This window comes from Bombina bombina, chromosome 3 (genome assembly GCF_027579735.1).
Source record: "Bombina bombina isolate aBomBom1 chromosome 3, aBomBom1.pri, whole genome shotgun sequence".
NCBI classification, from domain to species: domain Eukaryota; kingdom Metazoa; phylum Chordata; class Amphibia; order Anura; family Bombinatoridae; genus Bombina; species Bombina bombina.
In genome coordinates, this window is record NC_069501.1 from 245,728,145 (window position 1) to 245,747,338 (window position 19,194).

General features: G+C 36.2%; 1 protein-coding gene across 1 annotated transcript in view; it reads right to left on the reverse strand.

The window, feature by feature from the left end:
- LOC128653123 (apoptosis-inducing factor 3) overlaps positions 1–19,194 on the reverse strand; it is a 243,687-nt gene that overhangs the window by 92,711 nt on the left and 131,782 nt on the right. Inside the window, exons 12-14 of the mRNA XM_053706228.1 lie at positions 13,021–13,092; positions 9,855–9,918; positions 6,379–6,455 (exon numbers count right to left, since the gene is read on the reverse strand). Of these exons, the coding sequence (XP_053562203.1) occupies positions 6,379–6,455; positions 9,855–9,918; positions 13,021–13,092 (213 nt within the window). The remainder of the gene's footprint in view (positions 1–6,378; positions 6,456–9,854; positions 9,919–13,020; positions 13,093–19,194) is intronic.

Here is a 19,194-nt window from a genome sequence, read left to right on the forward strand (position 1 = left end):
ATAATTTTTAAATAAATTTCATGGTGAGAAAAAAAAGGTATATAATATGTGTGGGTACAGTAAATGAGTAAGAGAAAAATTACAGCTAAACACAAACACCACAAAAATGTAAAAATAGCCTTGGTCCCAAACGGACAGAAAATGGAAAAGTGCTGCGGTCATTAAGGGGTTAAGCAAGACATAACTACTAGGTGGAACTTAACTTTGGAAATGGTGGAACGTATTTTGGAGCAGCAGAGAGATATGCTTTCTATGGATTCGAATAAATACATCGGGATCGGGAGCCCATTAAGCAGAGCTGAGTGGACCCCGATTGGTCAGTTAGTGGCAGTCCTAAAGCCTTTTAGGGATGTCTCTGTGAACTTGAGTCAAAACACTGCCAGTCTGGGTCAAGTCATACCCATGTTTAGTCATCTATTGAGCAAGATGGATGCTTTCCTGGAAAATTGTGAAGTGGTTCCTAGTGGAGTACTAAGCAGTGAGGTAACAGGACTGAAAGGTTGCATGCAGGACCGTCTTCAGTAGTGCCCTGAACTGATGCTGGCCACTTTGTGAGATTCCAGAATTAAGGGGAAAATGGCTCTCCAAAGAAATTACCTAACAACTTGCAGGGTGCTTGCGGTTCCAGAAAAGGGGGAGATGATATGTGAGTGAGAAGTGCAGCAACAGGAGAGACACAATTTTCCCCCTAACCACAGCTGCAGCACAACACAGCTGAGCGGTTTAGCTGCTTTTTGTTAGAGGCAGTAGACTGTTTGGTGGGACCCACTGAAGCCCCCCCAAAGAAAGGTAATAAGCTACACCATTGTTCATTTGTTCAAAGTTCCCTCCCTCAAGTAAAACATTTTTCAAAGAGATCTCTCACCTCTGTTAAAGTTGGGATTCTAAAAGGTACTGCTCTAGCTCACATTGAGAAAATTTCACAAGTTCTATGTAAACATATCTCTGAATTGAAATTCCAAGAATTAACTAAAAAGTTGTTATGGAGCAAGTGCGTGAGAAAGTGATGAATATGTGTGCTTTAGAATGAGGGAGTTCAAAAAGAATGAGAGAGTTCTAAAAATAAAAAAGGTAGACAAAGGTTTACTGGTGGGAGGTACTTACAGGTGATCTCTGCTTTTTAGAATGAGGGGTCATTTGTTCCTGTAAGTAACCTGGGGGCTGAGAAACAGGCTTGTAAAGCACCTTCCACCAGCCCTCTAGCTTAGTTTCTATAACTCCCTGTGTTAACAGGGAGTTCCCGCCCCCTTGTGACATCATCACATGCATCCATTGTAACCTCAAACTGCCTGAGTGATGGGAAGTTTCCTTTCCCCTCTCCAGTGCAGGGGTCCCCAGGATCCTAATTAGAAGGTGGACCCCAAGATGATGAAACATAGTTTTCATCCTCACTGAGGAGTGGATGTGCATGATGACCATGGGCATGTGCATCCAAGGGGATAAAATTGTGTGCACTATCTGAAACATGAAATAATTTCTTTGGGTTTCATGTCCCATTAAATTAATACCCGTTTGTAGCCATTGAGGATTGGACATTAACGTACCTATTTCTGGTATCGTTGATACAATTACACATTCTAAATTAATTATGGCTATCTTTTCAAAAAGAAAAGTTAATACATATTCTTAATTCCTCTGATATTTTTTTTTTTTTAAAGTGTCATAATTAAACACTAGTGTGGTATACGACTCATGCCTGACTGGAGTAGGACCTATTTAGAAGGAAGTTCCCAGTAGTCTTCAAGAATACTCTTCCCACTAATTCTGCCTTCCCCTACCTAAGAATGTCACTTCTCCTTCTAAATGGAGTAAGGTAGTGTGAGATCAATCTCTAACAGCTTGAAGAGTTAGTTTTTGTTTAAATAATGATAATGCTCACTTCTGTAAGGGTCTTTTGCCACAACCTGACAAACTGCTGTTGTTGGATACCCCAGTGCAAAGTGTGCCTTGTAATATCAGGCAAGGTGTATAGTGTTCTAGTAGAATTAATTTTTTTCCTGGTTCGTTACCCAGGTCTACTGTGTTCCTGTGGTCTAACAATGGCCCTGATCCAGCTCTTGTGTACCTAATGTTGTATGCACAATGTTACCATTGGGCATTTATGGGTTATTGAGTGCTGACATTGGGTATTTGTATTTTGTATGTAATTACTATAATATTCTTAATATTTGTTGCGTATATCTGTTCCTGAAAGTTGTTTTATTTTTTTTATAACCTGGAGTTATTTTCACCCTGTTGCAAGCTCAGGGCTTTGTTCAGAGAAGGTGCACATTTCTATTACTTCGGTTTTATTTCAGTGGAAGACATTTTTACAGGTTCAAGAAACATTGTCTTGTTTTTAAGCCCTCTTTTTCTCTATGGAACCTGAATTGTACTTCAGATATTGAATAATGCATAAACTGTCTTCTCTTAACATTTGACAATTTTACTTTTTCTGTCTACATCTACATGAGTTTTACAGAGTCACTCCACAATGTGCCCTTATCTGATTAGCATAAGACAATTTTTCAGGAACTCTTCAATTCATAAGTTATTAATGTTGTAAATACTCACAAAAGTTAATTCTGAGACTGTTGTTCTCAGAAGAAGAATATTCTACTGCGCAGGCATAATGTAGTCAAAACTCAAAAGTATATTTGATATCCAAAAAAAACTGAATAAATCATCTACCAGTGTAAAACATGTAAGACTGGTGTTGCACTAGCCTCTGGACACTTTGATGTTTATTTTTATTATTTTCCAATAAAAGTTATATTTTAACTTTTACACTGGCTGACTCGCTTACAAGTTTTTTCTTCATATCTGACAAGTGGATTGGGAATCCTCCCTGCAGTTTGCAGCACAGTGTTTTCTTTGATACTAGTAGGAGAGCGGGCAGAGCAAATTTCAGTGTGAGACACTGACTGAATAGTGTGCAGCAGTTTGGAGCTCAGAAGTGCCTACGTACCCTATCAAGCAGGAGACCAGCGGCTATCAAGTTGTGACCTGGATGCGGAGGAGTGACTAGTAAGTCTTTTATACCGGCAGGTCTATGAATAGTTGTGAGCTGACTCTGTGGCATTTTTGGATTAGATATATGGAGTGTCAGTGCGCTTTTTAAAGAGATATTGCTTTGTTGTGGAAATCATCTACCAACTTTAACCTTCTGGATTTGTTTTGTGTATCTATTGAAATCAGGATGGAACAGCACCTTTAAATGAAAATTTAAAGCCCACTGTGGCTCATTCATAAGTTAATTTTTTTTATAGGGAATTGTGTAAAGCAGCTATTTGGTCTTCTTTGGATACATTCACAAAGTCTTTTAGTTTAGCCTGTTTGCATTATTAGAAGAAGTGTTTGGAAATACATTTTTTTCTTTCACAACCATGTCTTCATGGCTAGCTTTGGTATAGACCCCATGAGTATCTAAACAAAAGAATTTTCAGTGACAAAAATGCAAGTTAGTGAATGTCATAGGCAACAATTTTGTAACAGTGCAATGTCACAGCTGGGTGATATCACTGTAATATTAGTGCATTGCTGCTGTGAACCCCTGTATTATAACTATTCTTAGAACATCTAGGACACCAGAAAAGCATGCGACTATCCTACTTCTTTATTTATAACAGCGCTAAAAAAGTTAGCGCTAATTGAGACCTGAAGTAAAAGTGTTATTGCTACAATACAAGTATAACAAAACACAAGTGAAACATATTAAAGTAGACATGTGCATTCGTCATTGGATAAATACATTTTTATAGGAAGTGACAGCTGAACAAGAAGAATGAGCCTAATACAACGTGGAGGAGTCTTTACCTGCTTCTAAGTAAGCTTTATGAATTGAAATTTTTAACCAAGAGGCTGAAGAAACAGCTGATGCTTTCTGGCCTTTAACTTTCTCCACAAAATATGTACAAATAAACTAGTGGATTGTCTAAACGGTTTAGTAACTTGCTCTAAAACTACGTCTAGATTGTACAAATTCTCAATGTGACAGCACAGCTTGATTATAGACTGATCACAAGTGCACGGGATAAGGTACTGTCACTACCCTTTTTTTATTTTTTTGATACGTCTAGATTGTGTAACAGTCGTTTCGATTTTCTTTGCATTTGGACATAAGGAAGGAACTACAATCACTTGGTTGATGTTGTCTGAAGAAACTAGCTTAGGTAAAAAACTGTAATGAGTTTGAAGCACTACCTTGTCTTGATAAAAAATAAGATTGTTTTTCACAAGAAAGAGTAGATCAGAGATTTTCCTAGCTGAAGAAATGACCAAAAGGAACAAAACCTCTCAAGAGCTTATTGTCTAGCTCATCCATGGGTTTAAATGAAGGAGCTTGTAAAACCTTTAAAACTAAATTTAAATTCAGAGTTTTAAATGGAAAAATACTGGAAGGGCAAAGATTGGACCATTTAGGGAGCTTGCTAATAAACCCTTTTTCAAACAATCCTGGAGAAATTGCTTAATACAAGAAATTCTGAACGAAGACCAATGCAAACCTCTCTCATCACACCAGGAAAGATAAACCTTATATACCTTATGATATATTTTTCTGGTAACAGATTTATGAGCTTAAACTTAAGCTTATCAATTACAGAATCTGAAAAATGCCTTTGAGAAAGAATTAACCATTCAATCTCCAAAGGTCCTTGTGTTAATAGATCTGGATGAAGAGGCACAGGACATGGAGGAGCACTGGGCATATGAACTAGATCTACATACCAGGTTCTGCATGGCCATACCGGAGCAATCAGAATAGTTAATGTGTGCTCCTCCTTGAGACGAGCTATGACTCTCGGAAGAACAACAATTGGGGAAAAAAATAAACTATGTGAAAAAGACCAAGCAACTGCCAGAGCCTCTATGGAGGTCCACTTGTAGATCTCTGGACCTTCCACCGTATCTGGGAAGCTTGTGATTCAGCCGAGAAGCCAGTAAGTCTATGTCTGGAAACCCCAACTACATACTAATTGATCAAAAATCTCCTGATTGAGGGACGTCTCCCCCGGATAAAGAGACTGATGACTCAAATAGTCCACCTCCCAATTGATGCAGAGGTTGTTCAGTGATTGGTTTTTGCCCAGTACAAAATTTGCAAAACATCCTTTATTACTAGAGCAGAGCTGGATTTACAGCCCAGGTACCGGCAGCAACCTTAACTAAGATGACCGCCGGCAGTGAAATAACAGCACCGTGCATGTGTGGTGGCTATCTTTGTTAAGGTCACCACAAACATTGTGCATGAGCAGGGGAAGCTGAATGCAGAGCATGCATAATACTTACTGTGACCTTAACAAAGATCTTAGTTAAGATCACAGGGTGACAGGCAATGTTCCCTCTAATATTTTTGAGCAGAGTGCGCAAAATTTTTTACCTGTGCAATTTTTGTCCAAGTGACTAAAATATGTGTGCACTATTCTTGAGTGTAGTCAAACTTGAAAATTTTGTAAAAATAGTAACACACACTCTCTCTTACACACACACAGACATACACACTCCCTCTCACACAAACACTACACACTATCTTTCTTACACACACACAGATACACTCTCACTGACACTCACACACACAAAAATATACAATTATGTAAGCACTCACACACACACAGATACACACTCACACAAATAATTTTTGTTATCATTTTTATTTAATTTATTTACCAATACCAAGCACAAAGTAAAAAAGTAAATCATCACACATCTCATTATCACATTTACAAAACAAACCTATTCAATTATTACACAAAATGCACATAAATAGGGCATTCTCTAGTAGGGACTAAAATCTAGTGGGATAATTGAAGTTGCTTAGGTCAGGGCTTGACAAATTTCTTCAAAATCTAGAAGCTAGACCAAGAAATGCAGAGACAGTTTTACCTTAGGCTTCACAGTTGACCCTAACAGATATGTTTTTCACTAAATGGTAATTTTATGTGGTTGGTCCCTAGTAAATTGCACATAAATAATTTTCCTTGTTGACTTGCCGGTACAGGCTTATAACACGCCCACGGTTAATAAATAATTATAGATGGCTCATACAAATATGTAAAAATTGCTGCCCGCCTCATCCTCCCTAAATCTACCACCCTAGACGGGGTCTTTTTGGCCTAGGCCATGGTACGCCCCTCGCAAGAACTTAACACCAACAGGATGGGTGTGTATTGGGAGGGGAGGCACCCCAAATATTTTGGAAAGGTTTCTACTTAATCCAAGAAAGCACAATGTTTTATACCCAATATTCCTGAATTTTGTTCAAATCTCAGTGTGAAGAAATGGATTTATCAGTAAGGATAAATGATGTTATGAAGGACTCAGTCTATCATATCTATTGGGCACTATACATCTATCCCTGACTTTTTAAAACATTAAGAGTCATGTATATGCAGTACCTACCTGGTCTACGTAGATGGCTCCTTTGCAATTTACAGTGATCTTGCTTCCTTTCAGAAAGGCAGAAACTGGAGTAACACCTATGAGCATGAATGTGAACATATCAGTATAAACTGGGTAATAATCACATTTATCATTTGTCTTTAAAGGGACATGAAAGTCGACATTAAAGGGACAGTCTAGTATAAATTAAACTTTCATTATTCAGATAGGACTTTTAATTTTAATAAACTTTCCAATTTACTTTTATCATCAAATTTGCTTTTTTCTCTTGGTATTCTTAGTTTAAACTAAATATAGGTAGGCTCATATGTTTATGTCTAAGCCTTTGAGGGCTGCCTCTTATCACATGCTTTTTAAATCTCTTTTCAACACAAAGAGACAGAAAGTACACGTGGGCCATATAGATAACACTGTGTTCAGGCACAGGGGGTTATTTAAGATTTAGCACAAAACAATGCTAAATTTAAGACAATAGATAATAAACAGCCACAGTCATGTGATCAGGGGGCTGGAAGAAGGTTCCTAGATACAAGGTAATCACAGAGGTAAAAAGTATATTAATATAACTGTGTTGGTCATGCAAAACTGGGGAATGAGTAATAAAGGGATTATCTATCTTTTAAAACAATAACAATTCTATGGTAGACTGTCCCTTTAAGGGCTCAAGTTAAGAAGCTGCTACCGCTTCTTCTTAACCTACTATGCCACTTCTAAATTGATGTTTCTCAATCCTCCTGGGCTTCTCCAACCATGGTGAATGACAGCCCCGACAAGCAGCAGCTTGTGCAATGATTAATGAAGGCATCGTATTGCTGCCCGCTAGCCATGATGTTGGGTGGGCAGGGGTAGAGATGTCTGCCCTCATCTGTCCGGCTATTGTTAAATGGAGCCCTAAATGTTCATGATTCATAAGTGTGCAATTTTAAACAACTTAGTTTTACTTTTGTTATCAAATTTACTTTGTTCTTGAGCTCTAAATGGCAGCAGTGTTTGCAACAATATTTGCATCAGAGCTATACATTGTTGCAAACACTGATGCCATATAGTACTCAAGACATGTGCCAATCCTGAGTGTACCTAGGTAAGCTTTTTGACAAAGAATAACAAAAAATAGAAGTACATTTGATAATAAAAGTATATTGGAAATGTATTTAAAATTGCATGCTCTGTCTAAATCACAAAAGTTTAATTTTGCCCTTCATCTCTCTTTACTTTTATTTATTTTTAAGTAATATAAAAAAAATGCTTTTAAAGCCGAAACAAATCACATTTAAAACTAATATACTAGACTTGAGATCATTCTTAAAATTCATATGATCAATATATTTACAGGATTCTACATCTATTACGCTTACCACATTACAGGCAGTGCTACAGGAATACAAAAACACACTTAAAAATGTGAAAAATAGAACAAATAGCGCTAATTTCCAAAGAAATATATATATATGAAATAAATCTTCTTTACAAAATGAAACAAATCAAATTCAGAATATATTTTATTGTGATAAGATTTTACTAGGATTGTAATTTTACATATAGTTAAATTTGATTTTGTAAGTAATTGTACATCACACAACAAAAACAGAAGGAAGATTCCTTTTAGATTAATCTTTTAGCATCAGACTCCCGTCGTAAATAACTATAAATGTATTCAATGAGTGGCCACTATAAAGAGTAGAGTAATATATTGTTAATTGTTTTTTCTATGATCATAATAGCATTGTATGCATTTGCGACAAATAATGGAATTACATGTTGCATCTACAATGTAATAATTTGTTTCAACAATTTGTAGAATTGCTGATAAACTGCAATGACTAGTTTGTGGTGATTGAACATAATCTTATATTGCTTTTAAGAGAAAAACCTGCTGTGTTTATTATAACCTGTCAGATGCAAACTAATGATTGACCTTTAAAACTTTGTTCCGCTTCGCTATAAACTGGTGAAGGTCAGATTAAAAGAGACTAACACCATTTATACAGCAACTGAAGCATTTTTCTAATTCCTACTGTTTCCCTAATAATAAGAATAATGATACCATCTGAACACCTTTTTTTGGCACAAGAGTAGAACTCGTTTACGGATATTGATGTGAAGGCAGATTACAAATATTAAGCATTTAAACTGTGCTTTAATGCAGTAGCATAGAGGACAGAGTATGTTACTGTGTCTCAATGCTGCAAAGATTGTCAACCATATTGAGTTTTTATTTACGTCTTACATGTTATATATGCTTTTCTATAAGATAGTTGATGTTTTCATTGTGAATCAGTATGAATATATTTTATTAGCTAAAAAATATGTCAATCAAACCTAAGGGCCAATAGAACCTATGGGTGTGATTACAAAATGCTTAAAGGGACATTCCAGTCAAATTATAAATGCACATAGTTAAATTACATCTCTGAATAGAAACATATTTGCAACATACATGTATTGGCAAGAATGCTTCTAGTAAAAGTTATCACTGTTTTAGTGTTAGCATTTTTTTCTGCATGTGCATGTGAACATAACAAGATATTCTAGGGGCACCATTATTTTAAATGCTGCAGTTGCTCAGTGCATCAGTGGGGCTTGTATCATGTCAGCAATTAACAAATTGAGTCATTACCAGATGGTACAAGCACCTTAGGCTCTCTGAGCAAGTGCTGTATTTAAAATGCTGGTGCACGGTGCATACTTAAATACACCTTTGAAACAGCTATAGCTTTTTTACTTTGTCAATTTTATATTTTGCTATTTTTTTATATGATGCTAAGTTCTGCACTGTGGATTTAGATCAGTTATTTTAAACCACATGGTCATTTGTCAAACATGTTTGCATACATGGTTCTAATTTGTATTAATATGTGATTTTGTCTATATGCAGAACTAGGATCTAGTATTATTATTATATATTTGTATTGTCTTTTATTGTTATCACAATAAAATATATTCTGAATTTGATTTGTTTCCTTTTGTAAAGAAGATTTATGGGGGTTACTCCCCAAAAAACTCTGCAATAAATATTTTGATTTACACAGTGAGTGCACACTCTGAACTTTTTCTTATTATGGATTTTCTGGGTGGCACCCCGGCATTATGGAGATACTTCAGGGACAGTGAGTGCTGGTTTATTGAACTATTTATTTATATATATATATATATATATATATATATATATATATAGTAATTAGCGCTGTTTTTTTCTCTTTTTTCACATTGCTCTTCAATAATTTTAAAATAGCATCTTTTTTTCCTTTAGTCAGTTACTTATCTTTTCTGACTAGTTACCTCTATTCTGTATACAAATATATTTTCTGTATATATATATATATATATATATATATATATATATATATATATATATATATATATATATATAATTTTTTATTTATTTTTTTGTCATTAGGTGGTGCTCTCTTATTCATTTTAATACTTACAAATGTAGATGTAAACACACACAAATATGTACATAGATAAAAACAAACCTATGCCAGCAACAACAATATCAGCGGGAACATGGACTCCATTCTTCAAAATGACTTCTTTAACCTATATATATGAAGACGATTAATAAATATAGTATGCTTTATAAAAATTGGAAAATGTATTTTATTTTGCTAAAAATGTAATTTAATTATAGAAATAATATATACAATTTGCCAAGCACCTTGTTGACATATCATTCCCTTGCTCCCAGTGACATTATAATTACAGTTAAAAAATGTGAGTTAAATCACAGATAAACATATCAACGCATTCTGTGCCACAAAGCTTTTATACATTGACTGTCATTATGATGCCATATTACACATATATTATAAATAAACACTAAAAGTGCCACCTTTATACATAAAAATCTTTATCTTCTAGTTAAGCAATAAAATAAGATTAGAATTTAGACTTCTCCCCATGCCCCTTTATAACCCACATACAACCCTATAAGATCAAGCTGTGGATATATGAAGAGCACCATGTATATTTTATAGCCCACAGTGCATAAGGCTACAGCGTGTTTACACTGTTGGAACAAATGAGAAGTAAGATTTATCAAATTATTTAATTAGCAACTTGGAAACAATGCAACAAATACACAGATATTTTAGCAGAAAATAAAGTTCTCAATTTAGTTTCTGAGTATCATGGCCTTTCTTAGTCAATAAATTGCATAAATGGATCAAATATGAGTTGCATGGCTTGATAAATAAGGCAGGTGCTTATGGGAAGGCATACTCACTTAGGGCCAGATTATGTGTGGAGAGTTATCGTAAGCGCAAGGAGTGTAAACGCATTTGCGAGATTGCAGTGTTTTTAACACTCTAATTGATATTACAAGTGGTGCGCTGTTTAAATTATCACAAATTTGTTTGTGCAAACTCACGGTAATTTATGCTCCGCTCGTTTTACAAGTTGAAAGTAAATGCTCAAACAAAAGTTAGCGTAAAGAGTTTGGCTGGAGTAAATAGTTGCACTAAGCTACACTATTAACCCATAAACTGCCACATGGCCCACTGCAAATTACCTCGCAACACTATTTACCCCTAAACTGACACATAGCCCACCACAATCTACCCCGCTACACTATTAAGTATTTTCTTCTTATCTTCTGATCTTCCGTCCAACATCCTCTTCATGCGGTCACCCGCCGCACACTAAATTTTGAATGCAAGGAACTCCCTTTATATTAGGGGTACCCTTGCATTGCCATTGTCTGATTTTAATTTTCAAATTCAAATCAGTCAATAAGAAAAAGCTTTCATTCTATTGGCTGATTTTAATTTGAAAATCAGCCAATAGGAATCAAAAGGGTACACCTAGATAAAGGGGGTACCTTGTATTCAAAATTAAGTGCTCGGTGGGTGCCGCATGAAGAGGACATCAGACGGAAGATCAGAAAACAAGAAGAAAAGAAGATAGATGAAGATAGAAGACCACCATCACCGGGATGATGATACAAGACCACCGCTGCCAGGATAGAAGAGGAGCACCACAGTTGTTGATAACATAGGAGCCAGATTCAAGTTTAGCAAATACCATCATTGGGGTTTAGTGGTAGGTTTTTTTGGTTGTCTTTTTTTTCAAAAATATTTTTTTATTTTGGGCAGCAAAAGAGCTTTAGGGTGCTGCCCTACCAAATGCTCTTCTAAGGGCAATGCCCAACCAAGTGTCCTTTTCAGGGCAATTTTAAAAGTAGTTTTTTTTTTAATAGGCTTTTTATTTGGGAGTGGGGGGGGGGTTAATTGTATTGTAGATTGGGGTACTAATTTTTGGTGAAAAGGAGCTAAGTCACTTAAGGGCAATGCCTTACAAAAAGCCCTTCTAAGGGGTATTGCTACAGTTTATTTTAGTATTAGTAAAGGTTTTTTTATTTTGGGGTGTTTTTTTTTTTTAAAGTGGGGCTTTAGTTTTAGAATAGGTATAACAGTTTTTTTTATTTTTAGCAATTTGTTAGTTTTTTTTTTGTAATGTTAGTTTTTTTATGCAATGTTAGGTTTTGTTTTTTTTGGTAATTTAGGGAGTGTTAGATTAGGGATGTTAGGTGGGTTAGCTGGTAATTGTGTACTTTGCAATGGGGGTTGTGGCAGTTTAGTAGTTAATAGCGTAGAAGGGTACTTTGCGTTGTGGTGGTTTAGGGGTTAATGGTGTAGCAGGTACTTTGCGGTTGGCTATGCGGTGGTTTAAGGTTTATTAGAGTATAACTTAAGGCGATTCAGGTTAGCATGCAAGTATGGGTGTTTTATGGTGGAGTACGCTAACATGGTCGCAATATTCTAACTTTGGCTTTTTGAGCGCATCAGGTTATTGCACAAGCAAAATAGTTTTACCTTCAACTTGCAACAATCGCGTGCTACCCGCAGCGAGAAAATAGCCGAAGTCAAGCAAAGTTATAAAGTTTATTAATATAACAATGTTGGTTGTGCAAAGCTGGGGAATGGGTAGTAAAGGCGTTATCTATCTTTTTAAACAATAACATTTTTAGTGTTGACTGTGCCTTTAAGCCTTATTCAGCTTTCTCCTTTAAACTCTTCTGAAGAGGAGAATCATGTTTTGTTTTTTTATTTCAGAGAATTTGAAGCTAGTTTTGGTACTAGGGAAATAATCCAAGTGGATATAAAGACACATTTAGTATATGTGTTTTCAATTGAGTCATTTGGAATGAATATATATTACTTGCAATATCTGCAGATTGTTGAATAGATCTTACATGAGAATACTAGTGATTGAATCCCCTACAGAATGAGTAATAACTGAATAACTTTCCAATGAAACATTTTTTTTTTACTCAACCAATTGTAGTTATAAAAAAGCCCATTTGTTAACTGAGCAATTGCATTGTAACAAAAGAAAATAATTTAATTCCTCTTTGCTAACCCAACTATTAGGTATCATCAATGCCAAACCAATTGGGGGAAAAAACTGAAGTTAATCCTCTTACATTTTTGTATTTTGTCTCATCTGAAGGGGTCAACATGTGTAATTTATAAGATATAAATGCACTTTATTGTTGTTTTTGCATGACCTGCTTTAGCATACAACCTCCACTGAGCTTACTGTCATGTTTGGTTAAATATTCAGTCTAAGACAAGAATCTTGTTGTTAAGGGTTAATGCCTTGAATTGCAAACTATACTAATACAGAATTAGTCATACATACCATGCTATTGTCACCCTTAATCTCTATGGCTTCTGTACTCATGTAGAATGTCACTCCTCTCTCCTGCAACAGCTAGAATGGTGAACAAATAAAACATACAGTGACTATTTACTGAAGCTACAAAGAGAGTGAAAACAAATGTAACAGTATGTCCCAAGATTTTAATAATAGCTGTCAGGTTCTTGATTAAAGGGACACTAAACCCACATTTTTTTTTCTTTAATGATTCAGATAGAGCATGCAATTTTAAGCAACTTTCTAATTTACTCCTTTTATCACATTTTCTTTGTTCTCTTGCTATCTTTATTTAAAAAGCAGGAATGTAAAGCTGGGTTATGCTTGCTTATTGGTTTGCTAAATGTAGCCACCAATAAGCAAAAAGGCAGTTCCACAGCACCTTAAATAAAATGTCCTTTATTCAATTTACATGGACAGCATAACATGCAGCGTTTCGGGAACGTTATCCCTTAATCATGCATCATTAACATGCATGATTAAGGGATAACGTTCCCGAAACGCTGCATGTTATGCTGTCCATGTAAATTGAATAAAGGACATTTTATTTAAGGTGCTGTGGAAATGCTTTTTTGTACATATGTGGAGCTAGTGGTCGCTAGCTTATCCAACGTGCACCTGGCCAACCGGCCGCATCCTAGTTTGCTGGGTCTACCTACGTTTGTTTGTTACACCAATAAGCAAAGGCTATCCAGGGTGCTGAACCTAAAATGGGCCGGCTCCAGAGCTTTACATGACTGCTTTTTAAATAAAGATAGCAAGAGAACAAATAAAAATTGATCATAGGGGTAAATTAGAAAGTTGCTTAAAATGTCATGCTTTATCTGAATCATGAAAGAATAAAATGAGGGTTTAGTATCCCTTTAAGTCTAAACATATAGGGTGTCCTCTCTAAGCAGAAGAAGTGGATATTGCTATTAAGCAGTTACCAAATGGGAGAAATCATTTTACTATAACAAGGAAATTTTGCCTTAAGGAATCTTCAAAATCCAAGTTTTGTTCATGTGTTTAGTGTGAGCTTGAATAATGCAGTGTTTCTTCAAGTCTCGTATCACAGTAATAAGTATGAAAGAGATCCATTGACTGTCTAGAAATATCAATGTATTACTCCTTAAAGCCAACCTTACATTTTATACTAATTATTAGCAAATAATCTAAGGGCCCAGCTAGCAAGGTTACCTCACACTGACAAAGTTAGTGTTGTTTTGAGAAACCAACATTACTAAAGCCTTGATTGGGACATGAAACCCAAAATAGTTATTTCATGATTCAGATAGAACATACTATTTTAAACAACTTTCCAATTTACTTCTATCTAATTTGCTTGATTATTTTGGTATCCTTTGTTGAAGAAGCAGCAATATAAAGCTGTGAGTTAGCTGAACATATTGGGTTAGCAAATAACATGAAGCATATATGTGCAGCCACCAATCGGCAGCTCCAGAGCCTACCTAGGTATCCTTTCAAGGAAGGATACCAAGAGAACAAAGTAAATTAGACAGTAGAAGTAAATTGAAAAGTTGTTTAAAATCACATGCTCTATCTGAATCATGAAAGAAATCATTTGTATTTCATGAAGGGTTGTCACCTATCCAGGAATGATCCGGACAACCCAGGTTTACAAATGCATGTCCGGGTTTAAAACAGAGTCAGGACCGGACATTCAAATGTCTAGGTTTGGTCACTTTGCTGTCAATGATTGTGGCGCACTGATGGCTGTGCAAAGCTATGGACACAAGACTGTATTTGTTGGCTTCAGCTCGGCTCTGCCTCAGGCCTCTTACAAGCTGCAGCAGCTACCTAACCAGCCGCATGACGTCCGGACTATGACAGACAAGCTCTGTGACTATCTAGATACAGCACAGCCTCTGCACGGTTGTGGTCGTCATCGGGAACTAAGGAGGAGTATCTGGAAGGAATCCTTGTTTCAATTAATCATAAACTAGACCAGAGTGAGAAGGTGGTGAGTCAATAGTCTGACTAGTGCACGTTTTCAATGATAAGCTCATTTAATCATGTCCTGATCAGGTCATTAATTGTAGGCTTATTTAATCACGTCCTGATCAGGTCATTAATTGTAGGCTTATTTAATCATGTCCTGATCAGGTCATTAATTGTAGGCTTATTTAATCATGTCCTGATCAGGTCATTAATTGTAGGTTCTAGCTGGGCTGGTCCTGACCTCCTTTTATAAACATCACCACCCTGACCACACACTAATATATCGGTTTTCAACTTTTCACTGTGAGGATTTAATGATAACAATGAGTTGAACATTGAGCAGCTTAGCTGACTGTGCTATTGTACATGTTTCTAACAGCATGTTTTAAACAGCTTTTACTTCCCTTAGCTAATTGGTATCCAATGGTGGTTTTATAAATAATAATATGTGATAAAAAAATCATAGTGGGTAGGGTTGCCACCTCAGCCCAGGGCTCAAACTGTGCATCTGGTTTTACTCTTAACAGGTTACATGCTGTTAAATGCAGTTTTAAAAAGTGACTTAAATCAGTAGCTGTGTTATTTTTAATACAACTGCTGGTTAAAGCCATCAAGACATTTCAGAAATCTGCACCATGTTGCACATATGTAGCAACTCTACTTCAGAGACCTACAGTCTGATCTATTTTCAATGACAGCTCCCATAATTAGATAGAGCTTCAAGAAATGTGTTTAGTGCCCCTTTAAAGGGATATTAAACAGTAAATACATGCTAGACATAATGATGTATTCAAAGCAAAAATTAGCCTTAGAATGTTATGTAAATGCATTTTATTTTTCAATTATATTAGTGATTCAAATATTAAAGATGTAATTTCTTTAACAATCCTTTGTTTCATACAGCCTTGGTTGCACATTCTTTTTTATTGCCTCTTTTATATAGGGATAAATAAGGGGGTGTTAAAGAAATTCAATTTGAATTAATTTTCTTATTTACTTCTTTTATCTAATATGCTTTTTTTCTTGCTTTACTTTGTTGAAAAAGAATACCTAGGTAGGCTCAGGAGCAGCAATGCACTACTGGGAGCTAGCTGCTGATTGGTGGCTGCACTTATATGCCGCTTGTCATTGGCTTATCCAATGTGTTTGACTAGCTCCCAGTAGTACAGTGCTCCCCCTTACACAAAGGATATCAATTGAATGAAGTAAACTTGATAAAATAAATTATTTGGAAAGTTGTTAAAAAATGGAATACATAGGCCTCTATTTAACAAAGTCTGGCGGACCTGATCCGACACTGCGGATCAGGTCCGCCAGACCTCGCTGAATACGGAGAGCCCCCTGCAGACTCGCGGCCAATGGGCCAACAGCAGGGAGGTGTCAATCAACCTGATCGTACTCGATCGGGTTGAATTCCGGCGATTCCTGTCCGCCTGCTCAGCGCAGGCGGACAGGTTACGGAGCAGCGGTCTTTGTGACCGCTGCTTCATAACTGCTGTTTCTGGCGAGTCTGAAGAAACACGGGGCATCAAGCTCTATTCGGAGGTTGATAGATAGGCCCCTTAGTCTGAATCATTAAAAAATTGGGTTTTATATCCTTTAAACACAGTGGAGCTCATTACTTTATAGAAACTCGGTGGAAAAGAAGACAACATAAATAGAGAAAATATATTGCATAGTTTTATTTTGTTTTATAAAGACACATAATCATTTAAATATACCGTTAAGATTCTCCCTCAGATTCTTTATGCAATACAAACAGTGCCTATGTGTTATCTGAATGAAGATCCATGACAGATCTATTTAATTCTGCCAACAGCGCCTTCAGAAGGTTTCTACTGCATGTGATGAATTGTAGTTCTCCCTTAAATTACTACTTAAATTGGCTGATATTATTAAGGGCAATTTGTGTAGGACAAGCACTTGATGAGACTTGTAAACTTAAAAACACTTTGGGCCAGATTATGAGTGAAGTGCAAAATTGAGCTTACGCAATATTTGCACTCCACTCAGTAATACAAGCGCACGCAAATGTGTGCTGGTATTATAAGTTAGGCGCTTCAATGGGAGCCTTTTTCTCATGCTGTCAGACATGGCTGAGAACCTAGCACAGCAAAGGGGGTAAGTCGCACAGCAATGGGCAGCAAAGTGTAAATATAAATGTAAACAAGAATACTCCCAGCACTGCTGAATATATTAATTTAATATTTCAATTCATATGTTATTGACAAATTCATTGGCAATGAATAATAAGAATGCATCAAGAGGGGCCCTCCTCATTCACTCACTCCTCCTCACACATACCCACAGACACCAATAAAAAACAAAAAGAATACTACAGTATAGACTCCAATGTGGAATATACCAACCAAAAAAATATATATATATTAAAACCCCTCAAAGTGTCCCAAGGGGGAAATGACTTGCATCACTAATTAGTATAGTTACTGTGATGTGTATGAATCCGTTATTTGATATGGAGTGGTGGTTTGTATAACCATCTATCAACACTCAAATAGTGTTCAATGAACTTCTGTCACGAATGCTTAATTCAGTATTCATGACAGGAGTTCATTGAACTGACAGTTACTTTTCTATTTGCAAGTGTTAATAGATGGTTATACATCTATTAACACTTGAAATTGGTCAAATCTGATTTAGACAATTTGAAGAAAAAATACAACGTTTTTGCCTAATATGTCAAAGGAAGATGGTCAAGCCTTACAAGCACTTTGTAATAATAAAGAGTTAATTTGCAAACAAGCTGATAAGGGTGGAGCCACGGTTATTTTGGATAGGGGTTATTATATTGGTGAAACTAAAGCTCAATTAGCTAATACAGATGTATATATGCCACTTACATCAGACCCCTCTTCTAAAATTTTGGTTGACATAAAGAGATGCATACAGAGAGCATTCCAGAATGGGATCATTGATAATGAAACTAAGAATTATCTTATTAAAGAGGAATACACTATACCAGTGCTTTACACTCTCCCAAAGGACCATAAAAACTTGGGGACCCCTCCTGGATGTCCCATAGTGGCGGGTACTGACTCTATCTTCACCAATATATCCATATACCTTGATAGACTGTTGAGACCATTTGTAGCTCAGGCTATGTCATATATTAAAGACACCAATGATTTTCTAACTAAGATTGAAGGTCTATCAGGGAATATGGATAAATGCATTGTATATAGTTTGGACATTGTGAGCCTTTACACTTCTATACCCCACAGTAGTGGGTTAGATTCTATTAAATATGTTATTGGTAAAAGTAATAGGTTCACTGCCATGCAACAACAGTTTATTGTAGAGTTAATGGAAATTATTCTGTACTGCAATTATTTTCTTTTTGAAGATTCCTATTTCTTACAAAAACAGGGGACTGCAATGGGGTCCAACGTCGCCCCTACCTATGCCAATATTTTTATGAATGTTTTCGAGGAAAAATGTATATATGAAAATGAACTCTTTATTCTATGTGGCGCCACCTGGTGGCGCTACATAGATGATATATTTGGCATTTGGTGGGGCGAAGTTGGATCCCTTCAACAATTTGTTAGTGAATTGAACAGGGCATCAAGATGTATTAGATTCACAATATCTTGGAGCGAAGAGTCAATTAACTTCCTTGATACTAAAGTCTATAAAGATGGTTCCCTCTTAAAAACAGATATATTCAGAAAGGATACTGATAGGAATAGTCTCCTACACTTCTCTAGTGCCCATGCACCTGCTTTGGTGAAATCTTTGCCATACAGTCAAATGCTGAGAGTAAAGCGGATAGTAAAAGATGAGTCTTTGGCTTTACAGAGATTGCAGGAGATGGGTACTAGATTTGTGCAGCGAGGATATCCTCCTGATTTGATTCAGTAGACTATAGATAAGGTGGTACGGTTACCTGATGGAAGGGCTAATATTGGAAATACCCATAAAAGAAAGGACCCTGACAGAATGGTATTTGTGTCTGAGTACAGCACCTGTAGTACAGAAATTCAAAGGATCATTAGGAAGCACTGGTATGTTTTAAGAGAGTGCAACCCTGGGGTACCAGCATTTCGCCAACCGCCAATGCCAGCCTATACTAGACTCCCTAGTTTAAAAGATAAAATTGTTAAGGCTGATGGCTCAAAAAAGAAATCTAAATTGGGGTATATTACTTCTGAGAAAAATGGTTGTTTCCCTTGCCTCAATTGCTCCAGTTGTAATAAC